The sequence below is a fragment of the Balaenoptera acutorostrata genome, chromosome 1, assembly GCF_949987535.1.
Source record: "Balaenoptera acutorostrata chromosome 1, mBalAcu1.1, whole genome shotgun sequence".
NCBI lineage: Eukaryota > Metazoa > Chordata > Mammalia > Artiodactyla > Balaenopteridae > Balaenoptera > Balaenoptera acutorostrata.
In genome coordinates, this window is record NC_080064.1 from 105147252 (window position 1) to 105162821 (window position 15570).

At 37.1% G+C, this 15570-nt stretch overlaps 1 protein-coding gene across 1 annotated transcript in view; it reads right to left on the bottom strand.

Moving 5' to 3' along the window:
• Nucleotides 1–202: 202 nt before the first annotated feature.
• SPAG17 (sperm associated antigen 17) overlaps nucleotides 203–15570 on the bottom strand; it is a 221396-nt gene continuing 206028 nt past the window's right edge. Inside the window, exons 45-48 of the mRNA XM_057553166.1 lie at nucleotides 7979–8163; nucleotides 5936–5996; nucleotides 3042–3186; nucleotides 203–342 (exon numbers count right to left, since the gene is read on the bottom strand). Coding sequence (XP_057409149.1) covers nucleotides 203–342; nucleotides 3042–3186; nucleotides 5936–5996; nucleotides 7979–8163 — 531 coding nt within the window. The remainder of the gene's footprint in view (nucleotides 343–3041; nucleotides 3187–5935; nucleotides 5997–7978; nucleotides 8164–15570) is intronic.

Sequence of the window (15570 nt, forward strand, 5' to 3'; positions counted from 1 at the left end):
TCTTGTAGATAGTATGAGGATTAGATAGTTTATGACTATGAAGGGATAGTTGTTATAATATTTAAAAACAAATGTTTTCATTCCACCAGACTAAGTGGCTCATTGGTTGCTGGCTCAATGAAGATGGGAACAAATGCAAGGTCTAAGGCCTCAAGTTTGAATGGATGACAATCAAATTACAAATTTGTTACTTACCTAACACCTAATGTGGAGAAACTTTACGAGACATGAAGACATGAAGTGCAGAGGAAGAAACTGTAGAAATCTTCTGGACCATAGGATTTTCTTTTCCCTGGGGAAAATCTTTTGGTCTCTTATCATAATTGCTGCTTGTTAAAACTGGTAAAATACCCATTAAGGACTATTATATTCATGAACAAATGATTTGTATATGCAAACTCAGATAACATTTTAGAATTAGAATCTAGCACATTTAGCTCAATTTTAGGTATTTTCTGTCTAATGCAAATTCTACACACCAGGTTTAGGGGATGAAGGATGGCTATTGATCTCCTGTAATTTCTTCTGTTCCCCCTAGAGTATGTTTTCTGCTAAGGGTGACTGGCCTTTCTATAGGTGCCATCAATCACCATAACCAGGTCCCAGACCACATCAACATCCAGATTTCATGGTTTTTTGGTGGGGAGGGGCAGGGGGACAGGCCTTGGGAAATGGACTATGAACTATCATTGTTGTCATTGGAAGTAGAGTAAGGATTTAATAAAACTCTTTTCCCCTCTCTCTGTGCCTGACAGATGGTCTCTATAAGCAAGGAAATAGAAATTTTATTAACATAAATGCAAAATTATTTAATTGCTGTGATCAGCCACAGGGATTCAGTTAGTCTGGATCAGCATCTAATAACTTGTGTGAAGAGGATTTAAGAGGACTTGATTTAATTCCCAGGGTGGGGAAAATTGTTCCCAGTGAGGTCTTCCGTGACCACCCTGCTATAAACTGCAATCCTTAATACTCCCTATACTTCCTTTCCTACTTTACATTTTCTCCCTTGTGCTTATCACCATTGTAGTCCATGTTTCACTTCTTTTGTCTACTGTCTGTCCTCCCACTGGAATGTTAAGTTTACATAAAGGCAGAAATTTGTGTCTTTTGTTCATTGCTGTATCCCCAATGTCTAGCACATTAGAAAAACTTATGATCTTTGAAAGAATGAACAAATGAATCCAACTCCATTTCTATCGAAATCAAGGTCATCTGACACAAGTTCCCCTAAATTTCTTTCACCTCAGAATGTCTGGATCCTTAGCCACCTTTGTTCTCTCCCTTGCCAAGACTAACACTTCAGCTCTGTTCTTGATTATTCTCTTGCCCTCTTTTGGATACTGCTGGTTCAGTCCTCTCATTCATATTTCTAATGTTTCTCTTCTGCTCTACCCTTTCCAGCCCACAAACACACTAAACTGAAAATCTCTCCTTTTCTCTGTTGCCTCCCTGAGGTACTCTCTCAGGTACCATATACTCTTGCTCTTTCCTTTAATAATAAATTGAAAATGTATCCATACTCAATATTTCTGCTTTCTTAACACCCAGCCATTCTTCACGTTCTGCAGTTTGGTTTTTGTCCCAACCAAATCTAGTGATTCTATTTAAATCCGAAGTCTCCTTGATATCTCTATAGCACCTTTCAACTGTGTCCATAGTTTCCTTGAAATTCTTTGAGATATTTCATGTTTTGCTAATTGCTTCTTCTGTCTCCACTGGCGCCTCTTTTTTTCTCCTGCTCCCTAAACAGACTCCAAATTTCTTCTCCTTCCCCATACCTTCTATCATCACCTCTGTAGCTGACACTTAAAATTATTATATCTCCAGCTCTGACTTCTCAATTGAGATCCACTCCTGAATCTCCATGTTTCATTACCTGAGCCCCAAACCTTTCAGATGAACTCTTATGTCCTCTTACATCCTTTTCTCAATGGGTCCCACCTTAGATTTTACAGTACCCCCTGGCAAATGTCTTTCATCCACGTCCCTCTTTCCCAACTATAGTTGCCACACTATAGTTCTTATCCTTACACTTGGCCTGTTGATGTAGCCTTCCAATGGTTCTTTGCATATCCAGTAGCTCTTCTCCTTCAGCATATCCTGTACAATAACACTGGATTCATTTTTATAAAGATATGCTGATTATATCACCCATTGGATCAGAATTTCAGTGATTCACTGTTGCTTATATAATAAAGTCAAGCCAAGGATTCAAAATCTCCCATAACTTGATTCCAACCAACTTTCCCACTATATTACTAATACTCTAATCTCTCAACAAATTGAACTCCCTGCTTCCCCTCCTGAACACCTGGAGACTTCCTATTGCTACACTTTTGTTCATTCTTCCTATTTTAAGTCTCCTTTCATCAAAAGTTTTTGCATTCTATAAGACCCAGCTCAAATATCAAATTGATATGACTGTAACACAAAGTAGTATATGATTCATGCTGTTGGAGTACAATATAGGAATCAAGTGTGAAAACTTTATTTCTGCTACCAGACTATGTAAGTCTTTTAGGATAGAGTCCAATTTTCATTTTTATATTTGATAAAATATTTCATACAGTACCTTGCATATAATAGGTTCTCGATATCTGTATATTCTATCTGCAAGAGACACCAGTATGAAGGAATGTATTGTAATTCAGTGTATATCCATTCAACTTCTATAATAAGGTATCTCCTATCCCCCAACAAGATTACAAGTTGTTTTTTATTTTTATGACAAAGACTTGCTTTTTAAAAAAATTCTGATTGTCTTGATACCCCATAGATGGCCAATAATATTGAGATTTATCCAACTTACAGTCACATGTACTATGTTAGCACTTTGCTAGATGCTTTCAAAGATGAATGAAGATACAAGTCTTTGTCCTAAGAAATTTAACTCTATGGTTTTAAAAAATAGAATAAATGAAGCTACAGAGTACAGATGTGAGGGGATTAGAAAATAGCATTTTGACTTTTGTATTCTCCTTGCTCAAATGTAATTTTTGCACTATATATGACTACTCAAATTGAACTTTAAAGGATATTTGCTTCCACAGGTAAGAACAGGACATCATGCTCAGTCATAATCTCTATATTGTGAAAGATGTGTGCTGATCCCTTGGCACCATCCTCTCCAACAGCCATGGCAAATAACTCCACTTTCAGTTCTGCCTGCAAACCAGCCGCCACCTATAAGACACAATGTAGCTTTAGAATCAGACATGTATGAGTTCAAATCTCGATTTTTAACATGACTGTGGGCAAGTTACTCAAACTCTCTAATCTTGTTTCCTCATCTATAAATTTGGCACAAATGAATGATTGCTGTTCTAGCATTTAGAAGAATTACTTCATGGATTAGTTAGGTTGAATTCCATTGAGTAAGTGGGATCCAGGAAAAATTGCTGAAGGAGAACATCAGGTGCTATTTAGGAAAAAGCATAAGGAAACTAAATGCCAGGATGCTGGAGGGCAAACTTTCATGATGTCTGTAACTGTGCTATTTCTTGAATATCAGTAGCAAGTTTCTATTTATTGTCATCCTTGTAGATAAAGATAAATTTAATCTGAGATAAATATAAGTTTCATCTTAAATTTAATCTAAGAGACTGGGTGAATCCCACAATTCCCCTGCCCTGCCCCTTGGTTTATGGTATTCCTAATGTAGGACCTGCAACGTGGCAAAGCCAGTAGAGGGAGACAGAACTAGTTTAAATGCCAAACTGCTTAGATCTGAAAGCTACGTGGAAGAGGTTTGTACCAACAAAAAAGAAACCTGATATATAAAGAAGAAACACAGCAAGGAATAGGCTTCTTGCCTTGCTCCTTGAAAAGAACACTAGCCAGGAAAGAAAGAGTTGTTTATGTTTCTAAGCTGCCTCTCTAGGAGGTGGGTTAAAAAGCAGACTTGAGAACAGTTATCTGGAAAAAATAAATCAGAAGAAACTACCACATGGAAAGCAGTTAGGTACGAATGGAATTTTTTTTCTTCAATAGAGTTTTATAAATGATAGAATTGAAGAATGTTTCAGTTTTTTCAACAGTGTGCTTGTGAGCATCTATCTGCACACTGGAGAGTATCCAACAGCTCTGTTTTGAGACCCGGGCCCTTAGCCCTCCAAGCCCAACAACCAGAGCAGGGCTGGGGAATGACGACATTCTGCACAAGGGCAGCTGGAGGACTGTTATCACACAGGTTTACCCAGGCTTGGAGTACATTCATTCAGTGTTGGCAACGAACCAAGCTGAACAGTGGTGAGATTTAGATATGGAGAAGTCTAGAGGTTACATTCTTTGCCAGAGCCAAAACCTACTATCAGAAAGAAAAATAAATAAATAAATAACAAACAGTATAGAGTGAGCTTCAAAGAATACAAGCTGGGTTTTTAGTACGTATAAAGGTTCATCCAGCAGTCGTCTGGCTTTTGGCTAATCCCTACTTTAAATGAAAAAGATTTGCTAACTTCCCAGAACAGTGGGAGAAAAGCTTGCTTTAACTGTGTTTTTGCTTTATGTTGTGAAGATTCTGAAATTTTGACACAGTACGACGATGAATTGTTTCGGAGAGGTACTCATGAATTAGTGGATCTAATCCCAAAATGTATTTCTGTTTGGAAATTGCAGCCTGAGTACTACAATTTTATATAGATCATAAGATACGGGAGCTGGAAGAGGGCTAAGAAATGATCAGTCTAAGCTCCTCCTTTTATAGACGAGGAAAGCAAGGTGCAGAGGATTAATTAACCAAAAACATCACTGAGCTGCTTGGTAGCATAGTCAGGACAAGAAGCCAACTTTCTTTGCACTATAGCCAACCGATGCTTCTGTGTCAACGTATAACAACTGTGGCTGCTTTAAGATCTTGGGATTCAGTGAGCACTGTGTGCTGCTTATGGGACTGGACGCCCTTGCTCAGAGTTCCCATGAGCCTTTGGGAACCTCTGGGAACTCCCATGAGTTCCCAGTCCCCATCTGTGACGAATGGTTCATGTACCTACCAGACTTCCTCACATCATCTGTCACTCAATCACACATCTCTCGAGTGCCCACCATGTGTCCTGCTCTGTAAGCTCCTTATGTGTCTCACTCATCTTTAACATCCCCTGTACCCTGGCACTATCACTGGCATATGGGAGGAACTCAAAGCTTGTCAACGAAATGAAAGGCGTGTTAAAACAGCAAGATGATATACTGACCAAGAAATAAAAGTTAAGATTGAAAGTGTGATTTTATTATCTTTTGAGACAAGCGTTTGTTTATAACATACTACACTTCCAAAATTCTAATTTGAAGTAAGTGGCAGTATACACATTTTATACTAAACACCCTATTTGGGGGGATGTATCAAATAAAATCAGAACAGGTTGACATTTTAAAGTTTGTATTTTCAGAGATTTTTGGAGAAATGAGACAGATGGTGATTTTAAATATACTACTATTTCTTAATATGTCATTAAATAATATTCTCTGACAAATACCAAGAGAACAAACCAGATTTACATAAAATATAAACAATGAAATATTTGTTTTTCAAGTGAGTTTTCACTTTGCAGAAGGATTTGTCATAGGATATCTTTAGGTAATCAGTTTACCAAGTGCATGTTAAATCGTATTTAATGTTTTAAAAGGTATTTTCAGACAACTGTATAGAACTGCAGTATTGGGACAAGTGAAGTGAACTTCAGAAATGGTTCCATAGCTGGAAGTTTAACTCTGTTTACACACAGATCTGCTCATGGTTGTTACATGAAGTAAGAGACATCAAGCCACATGTCGAACCAATACCAGGAATCTTTTGTTTATGATACTAGAAAAAGTAGACTTAAACATGGTTTAAACTGAAACAGGTAGAACGACTTAAAAATCACTTGACTGGAAACATATACATATCTGTATGCACACACATGGACACACACAACAGATAGCACATAGGACTTACAGGCCCAGGTTTGTAAGTCACTTTCAGTCCTGTGCTGGGTGGGGGCTGCTTCACCCTAAACCTACCAGGAAAAAAGATGGGAATAAATTGATGCCATAATGAAAAACATGAGCACGAACGAGCTGGGAAGTAATAAAATCAGGAAGGTGTTAATATTCCCTACACAGGAGCAAGGGGTCCAGACTAGTAGAAAAACAACCTAATATCCAGTTGGAAAAAGAATCTGGGGCCTGTTTCACAACTGCCTTTCCAACAGTTTTCATCGGCGTCAAACTGACTCCAACCTGAGTTTCAACCCTTTGTTATCGGATGCTGACGAGCAGCTCGGGTCTGGGCAGAAGGTGGCGAAGGTTTGGCTGGCGCGTGCACTGCAGCGTAGCTGCCAGCGTGAACACACATAGTGACTGCCAGGTCATTAAGCTGAAAAATAAAGGCTCCTTTGGAAAGCAGCAGAGCATGGGAGACAGTCTTTCTCTGCCGTGGTATGGGGTTTGCAAGTTTGGGGAGAAGAGAAACAGAAAAGGCTCAGAAAATGTTGGTTAACTTGAAAAGCCCGGTGCTCACACGTGGTGCCTATTGATCTCTTCCCCTTCCTGTGGTTTGTGGGTTCTGCCTGAAGGTTAAAGACCTGGCGTAAATTAAAATGCCAAGGGAAGCCTACCTCCATCTACCCCACTCCCTCTACCAGCCACTTTGCTGTCTGCCCTGTGGTGGCTGAGTTGAACAAGCTGAGGATTGAAATCTATAAAACTAAAATTCTGTACTGGACACACAGGGTCTGCATGGGTGGTTTTAATTCGTTTGAGGTTGACTCTCCATTTCTCCCCACCCACTTTGTGGCAACAACCTAAAAAAACAATAATGTCTGATCTGGCGGCTTGGGTCCCTCAACAGGTTGTTTGTGAGGAAGTAAATGTGATTCCTGAAGTTGAGAATTCACCTCAATTAAAATGGGACGGTGATCTTTTCAATCAATCAGATGCTCCTGTAGCTTTGCTCCATCTGACTTCCAATCCTGAATTTAGAATCACAAACATTCTCAAACTTGCTACTGACCCTGAGAATAACTCCACACTTGAAATAAACATGTATCCCATTTTTATGGGGGAAAAAACTCGACATAATCCTGAAGCTTAATTCAAAATAGTATAGAGGAGATTTTGTGATTGGGAGTTGTCTTGGCATAGAAATATGGTATATTGACTCAGTGGGAAGGACTGATCTCCCACAAGAAGCAGTGACCACAGCTGTGTTGATAAAGCAAGGTGCTCCAATGAGCTGGTACTCAGGAGATCTGAGATCTACCCTTGCTGTAGCCTACAAGACCTTAAAACAAGTTACTCAGTTTGTTCCTTTATATAATAGTCTCTAAGGTTCTACACACTCTAAAATTCTATTGGTTTTGATCTGAAAATGAAGGGCTAAGGTGACTTTCTTGTAACTTAATGCCAGATACAGTATAGTTCCTATTTGGAGTACAGGCTGTGAGTTAAGGTACTTGTTTATAATTCCAAGTCACATCATCAGAGTCAAAACGACCCTGATGATTAAGGGTTAATTTTTTTTCCTTTTTGCCTCAATTATGCAGAATTAATGTAATTAAAATCATGTTTAGATCACAAAGTGCCAACCACTGTTAGCTGGTATTATAGTTGGTGGTAGATTTGAGAAATAGACTTTCAAGTTTTGTGCATTAGTTATTGTTTTGTGTATTAGTTATTGTAACACTTGTACAACTTCCCTTTCATTTTTTGCTAGTACAGATCAGGTCTTGAGGTGCTTCTAACCAAAGTATGGATAAAAATTAATGGAAAGGCAATGAAATACCTACTCTATAGTTGAGGCTTGGTAAGTACTAATATGTTGAATAATGAATGAATGGATGAATTAGTGAGTAAATGATTGAATGAATGATGTTAAGATTCAAGAGTTCAGGTGTAATTACAATTCAGTTCAATAAACATTCACTGATGTTGGCAACCAAAGAAAAGTCACAGAGTAGGGGAAGGTGATCTGAGCATACACTTGGAGCCTTGGCCTCACCTGCAGAAGTCCACTCCAACATTCTTGAGCTTTACAGTGGTTGCATAGGTGTGTCCTTCTTCGAGCACTCCAAACGTTACTGAGGGTGGGAGAAGATGGAATCCAAAGGGGGATGAATTTACATTATTAATGGCAGCAGATGCAACAGAGGATGTTTTCACTCTTCCTCCAACAGAATCTTGTACCTTGCATTGAGAAAAAAAGCAATAAAGCATAATAAAATGGTTCTATTTTGCATTCCCAAGATAATAAAAAGACTCTGACCCCGCACATCCCCCAACTAGACCATGCAGAAAAGCATGCAAGAAGCTTACCCCACCCTCCAGCCAGCCTACAGCCACTGCACAAGGCAAGGCCTTGCAGCCAACCAAGCCACAGCCAGCTTTGCCCCCAGCATGCCCACAGTAGTAGGCCCTACCACAACAGAAAGGCACCTACAGCCCACATAAGGGCACCCCTTGACTACACAGCTCTGGTGACCAGAGGGGAGCATGCTGCTGGGCCCATGGGACATCTCCTACATGAGGCTTCTTCTCCAAGATTGGGCAATGTAACCATCATTAGAAATAAACACAGAGAATTGGGAAAAATGAGGAGACAGAAGAATATGTTCCAAACAAAGGAACAACACATAACCTCAGAAAAAGAACTAAACAAAGTGGAGGTAAGCAATCTGGCCAATAAAGAGTCAAGATAATGATCATAAAGATGCTCACTAAACTCAGGAGAAGAATGAATGAATATGGTGAAAATTTCAATAAAAAGTTAGAAAAATGAAAAACCAAACAGAGCTGAAGAATACAATAAGTGAAATAAAAACTGCACTAGAAGGAATCAACAGTAGATTAGATGTACAGAGGAATCGATCAGCAATGGATCAGAGGAATGGATCAGACAGTAGTAAAAAATCACCTAAACTGAACAGAAAAAAGAAAAAACAATTTAAAAAAATGAAGACAGTTTAAGAGACCTCTGGGACAATATCAAGCATACTAACATTTGCAAATAGGGGACCCAGATGGAGAGAGAAAGGGGCAGAGAACTTACTTGAAGAAATAATAGCTGAAAACTTCCCTAACCTGGGAAGGAAAACAGACATTCAGGTCCAGGAAGCACAGAGAGTCCCAAACAGGATTAACTCAAAAAGGTCCACACCATGACACATTAAATGAAATTAAAATGGCAATTAAAATGGCAAAAATTAAAGATAAAGAGAGAATCTTAAAGAAGCAAGAGAATAGCAACTAGTTATGTACAAGGGAATACCATAAGACCATCAGCTGACTTTTCAGCAGAAATTGTGCAGACTAGAAGGGAGTGGCATGATATATTCAAAGTGATGAAAGGGAAAAACATACAACCAAGAATATTCTACCTGTTAAGGTTACCATTCATGTTTGAAAGAGAGATAAACAGTTTTACAGACAAAAGCTAAGAGAATTCAGCGCCACTAAACTGGCTTTACAAGAAATGCTAAAGGGACTTCCCTAAGCAGAAAAGAAAAGGCCACAACTAGACATACAAAAATTATGCAAGGAAAAATTTCACTGGTAAAGGCAAACTACTACAGTAAAGGTAGTAGATCAACCACTTATAAAACCAGCAGGACAGAAGGTCAAAGGACAAATGCATAAAATTATATATATCCATAATGAGTAGTTAAGGGATACTCAAAACAAAAAGATGTAAAATATGACATCAAAAACAATAAATGTGTGTGTGGGGAAGATGAAGAGTTGTTAGAATTTAGTCAAACTTAGGAGATTATCAACTTAAAATAATCATATATATGATTATATGTTGTTATATATGAACCTCATGATAGCCACAAACCAAAGACCTGTAATAGATACACACACAAAAAAGAGAAAGGAATCCAAACATAACACTAAAGATAGTAATCAAATCAAAAGGGAAGAGTCTAAAAGAAGAAGGAACAAAAAAGAACTACAAAAACAACATGAAAACAATTAACTAAAAGTCTATAAGTACACACCTATCAATAATTACTTTAATGTAAATGGTCTAAATGCTCCAATCAAAAGACAGAGAGTGGCTTAATGGATAAAAATCAAGACCCATATATATGTTGCTTACAAGAGACTCACTTCATATCTAAAGACACACACAGACTGAAAGTGAAGGGATGGGAAAAGGCATTCCATGTAACTGAAAACAAAAAGAAAGCCCAGGTAGCAATACTTATATCAGAAAAAGTAGATATTAAAACAAAGACTGTAACAAGAGACACAGAAGGACATTATATAATGATGAAGGGATCAATCCAACAAGAAGATATAACAATTGTAAATACATATGAACACAACATAGGAGCACTTAAGTACATAAACAAATATTAACAGACATAAAGGGAGAAATTCACAGTTACATAATAATATATAATAATAGTAGGCAACTTTAATACCCCACTTACATCAACGGACAGATTATCAAGACAGAAAATCAATAACGAAACACTGGCCTATATGACAAGTTATAGTGGATGGACTTAATAGATACATACAGAACGTTTCATCCCTGAACAGCAGAATACACATTCTTTTAAAGTGTACATGGAACATTCTCCAGGATAGATCACATAATAGGCCACAAAACAAGTCTTAACGAAATTGAGAAGACTGAAATCATATCAAGCATCTTTTCCAACCACAACACTATGAGATTAGAAATCAACTACCAGGAAAAAACTGCAGAAAACACAAACATGTAGAGGCTAAACAACATGCTACTAAACAACCAATGGACCACTGCAGAAATCAAACAGGAAAAAATACCTAAAGACAGATAACAACCACACAATGATCCAAACCTATGGGACACAGCAAAAGCCGTTCTAAGAGGGAAGTTTATAGCGATACAAGCTTAACTCAGGAAATAAGAAAAATCTCAAATAAACAACCTAACCTTACATCTAAAGGAACTAGAAAGAGAAGAATAAACAAAACCCAAAGTTAGGAGAAGGAAAGAAATAATAAAGATGAGAATGGAAATAAGTGAAATATAGACCAAAAAACCAATACAAAGACCAATGGAACTAAGAGCTAGTTCTTTGAAAAGATAAACAAAACAAGCCTTTAGCCAGACTCATCAAGAAAAGAGAGAGAGAGAGCCCAAATAAATAAATTCAGAAATGAAAGAGAAGTTACAACCAACACCACAGAAATAAAAATGACCATGAGAGATTACTACAAACAATTATATGCCAATAAAATGGACAACCTAGAAGAAATGGATAAATTTCTAGAAACATAATCTCCTAAGACTGAATTAAGAAGAAATAAAAAATATGAACAGATTGATTACCAGTAATGAAACTTAATCAGTAATTTTAAAAATCCCAACAAAAGTCCAGGATCAGATGGCTTCACAGGTGAATTCTACCACACATTTAAAGAAGAGGTAGCACCTATCATTCTCAAACTATTCCAAAAAATTGAAGAGGAAGGAATGCTTCTGAACTCATTCTATGAGGCTGGCATAAATCTGATGCCAGAACCAGACAAAGATACCACAAAAAGAAAATTATATATCAATATCACTGATAAACATAGATACAAAAATCTTCAATAAAGTGTTAGGAAACCATATTCAGAAATACATTAAAACACTCAAACATCATGATCAAGTGGTATATCAAATTATATGATCATCTCAAAAGATGCAAAAAAGCTTTTGGCAAAATTCAACATCTACGTTTATGATAAAAACTCTTAACAGAGTGAGTATAGAGGCAACATGCCTCAACATAATAAAGGCCATATATAACAAGCCCACAGTTAACATCATACTCAATGATAAAAAGCTGAAAGCATTTCCTCTAAGATCAGGAACAAGAAAAGGATGCCCACTCTTGCCACTTTGACTCAACATAGTACTGGAAGTTTTAGCCACAGCAATCAGACAAGAAAACAAAATAAAAGGACTCCAAATTGGAATGGAAGCAGTTAAACTGTCACTATTTGCAGATGACATGATACTATATATAAAGAATCCTAAAGATGTTACCAAAAAACTATTAGAACTTGGTAATGATCCATATCTTAATAAGAATTTGAGTTACATGAGTATATGCATTTATCAAAACTCAGCAAATACATGCTTAAAATTTGTGCATTTTATTGTATGTATGTATATTATATATCAAAGGAAAAATATAAACAAATATTGAACTCTACTTAGTGATATGTATGTTAGAATATTTAGGGATAAATGTAGTAATCTCTGCAACTTACTTTGAAGTGCACCCAAAACAAGATGGATTAATGGATAGATATAAGGATAGATATGTGATAAAGCAAGTATAATAAAATGTTACTGGTAGAATCTAGAAAAAAATCACACACTATCAGGACTGATAACTTAATTCAGTGAAGTTGAATGTTACAAAATTAATATACAGATATATGTATCTGTTGCATTTTTATACACTAATAATTAACTATCAGAAAGAGAAATTAAGTAAACAATCCCATTTACAATTGCATCAAAAAGAATAAAATACTTAGGAATAAATGTAAACAAAGAGGTAAAAGACTTGTACTCTGAAAACTATAAGGCACTGATGAAAGAAATTGAAGATGACACAAATAAATGGAAAGATATACTGTACTCATGGATTGAAAGAATATTGTTAAAATGACCATACTATCCAAGGCAATCTACAGATTTGATGCAATCCCAATCAAAATACCAAAGGCAATTTTCACAGAAGCAGATCAAATATAACTAGATGATTTAATTCTAAAATGTGTATGGAAACACAAAAGCAATCTTGAGAAAGAACAGAGCTGGAGGTATCATGCTCTTTGACTTCAAACTACACTACAGAGCTATGGTAATCAAAACAGTATGGTACTGGCATAAAAAGAGACACATAGATCAATGGAACAGAATAGAGAGCTCAGAAATAAACCCATGTTTTTATGGTTAGTCAATCTATAACTAAGGAGGCAAGAATTACAATGGGGAAAAGATAGCCTTTTCAATAAATGGTGCTGGGAAAACAGGACAGCTTCACGCAAAATAATCAAACTGGACTACTTTCTCACACCATATACAAAAATACTCAAAATGTATTCAATACTTAAATGTAAGACCCGAAACCATAAAACTAGAATAAAACATAAGCAGTACGCTCTTTGCCATCAATCTTAGTAACTTTTTTTGGATCTGTTTCCTCACACAAGGGAAACAAAAGCAAAAATAAAGAAATGAGACTACATCAAACTAAAAAACTTTTTGCACCATGAAGGAAACTATCAACAAAATGAAAAGGCAGACTACTGAATGGGAAAAGATATTTGCAAACAATATATCTGATAAGGGGTTAATAACCAAAATATACAAAACACTCAAACAGCTTAACATCAAAAAACCAAACAACCCAATTAAAAAATGTTCAGAGGACCTGAGTAAGATTTTTATCAAAGACATAAAGATGGCCAACAGACAACATGAACAGATGCTTAGCATAAAAACATACAAAAAACTCAAACAACTCAACATCAAAAAGCCAAACAACCCAATTAAAAACTGGCCAGAGGACCTCAATAGACTTTTTTCAAAGAAGACATACAGATGGCCAACAGACACATGAAAAGATGCTCAGCAGTAACTAATCAGCAGGTAAATGCCAATCAAAACCACAGTGAGATACTGCCTCACGCCTGTCAGAATGGTTATCGTTGAAAAGACAACAAATAACAAGTGTTGGCGAGGATGTGGAGAAAAGGGAACCCTCATGCACTGTTGATGGGATTGTAAATTGGTGTAGCCATTATGGAAAACAGTATGAAAGGTCCTCAAAAAATTAACAGAAACTACCATATGATCCAGCAATTTCACTTCTGGGTATTTACCTGAAGAAAACAAAAATACTAATTAGAAAGAATATATCCACACAAATATTCATTGCAGAATTGTTTACAATAGCCAAGGTATGGAAGCAACCTATATGTCTAAATGTCCATCGATAGATGAACAGATAAAGAGAATGTGATATATATGTGTGTGTGTGTGTATGTGTATACAGAATATTATTCAGCCATAAAAAAAGAAATCTTGTCATTTGCAACAACATGGATGGATCTAGAGGGAATTATACTAAGCGAAATAATTTTATAAAAAGGCAATACTGTATGATCTCACTTATATGTGGAGTCTAAAAGACAAAACAATCAAAACAAAATGAAAACAGACTCACAGATACAGAGGACAAAAGGGTGGTTGCCAGAAGGGAGGGGATTAGGGGGGACGAAATAGGTGAAGGGGATTAAGAGGTACAAACATCCAGTTACAGAATAAATAAGGCACAGGGATGTAATATAAGAAATATAGTCAATAATACTGTACTAACTTTGTATGGGACAGATGGTTACTAGACTTATGGTGGTGATCATTTCATAATGTATGCAAATGTCAAATCTTTATGTACACCTGAAACTAACATAATATTGTATGTCAACTATATTTCAATTTTAAGAAAAGGCTCCGTCACCAGAAAAAAATAACTGCTTGGTTGGGAGAGGAAATGAACATTTATGGTCTATGTAATCCTTACCACAGCACTGTAAGGAAGTATTTTAGGCTTTGTTTTAAGGATAAAGAAGCTCAAGTTCAGAGAATTGAAAGACAGATAACTTGCTCAAGTGTTAAGTGGCAAAGTTTCAAACTCAAGTTTGCCTGATTCTAAAGTTTGTACTCTTTCTTATGTGCCAGTGATGATCAAACTTTAGCTCCCATCAGAATCACCTGGAGGACTGGTTAAGACACCAACTGCTGACTCCACTCCCAGAGTTTCTCCATTAGTAAGTCTGGGATGGGGTGGAGTAGAGAGTAGGTAGGTGGGGAGGGGAAGTGCCTACAAAGATAAAGAAAACCTGCTCTGGAGAGGAGCACAGTCTACCGAGGACTCCTTAAGATACAAATTGCTGACTCCAACCCCAGAGTGTCTCCATCAGTACATCTGGGATGGGGCCCATGAATTTGCATTTATAACAAGTTCTCAGGTGTTGCCAATGCTGCCAGTCAGGTAATCATGCTTTGAGAACCATTGCCCTACGCTGTTATTTCCTGACCTCACCTGGGAGCCTGTTAAAACTGCAGAATCTCGGGCCCCACACCAGAGCCAATAAGTCGGAATCTATATTTTAACTAAGTCCCCAAATAACTCACATGCACATTAAAGTTTGAGAAGCACTTCTATCACCTGTCACTTATATACACTGCAATACCTTCTCTGATGTAATGAACACAGTGTGCCATGAAATTTCTAAAGGATAACTACCAAAACGTGATCGGTGGGCTCAAGGAAACCTTTACAACAGAACTGAGATGGAATCTTAATCTCAGAGGCGCTGAGGAAGGAGCTTGGTGCTTTTAAAGAACTAAGAGAAGTCCACAACGGGTGAAGTGTAGTGAGTTTGAGACAAGGTGAGGGTAGAGAAGCAAACGGAGCCATGCCTTGGAGTCATGCTAGGTCATCTGGATTTTATCCTAACAATCATGAGAGGGTGCCCAATGATCCCCTCAGCCAACAGTGTGCTGGTAAACTGGCTCTCAGAAAACAGCCT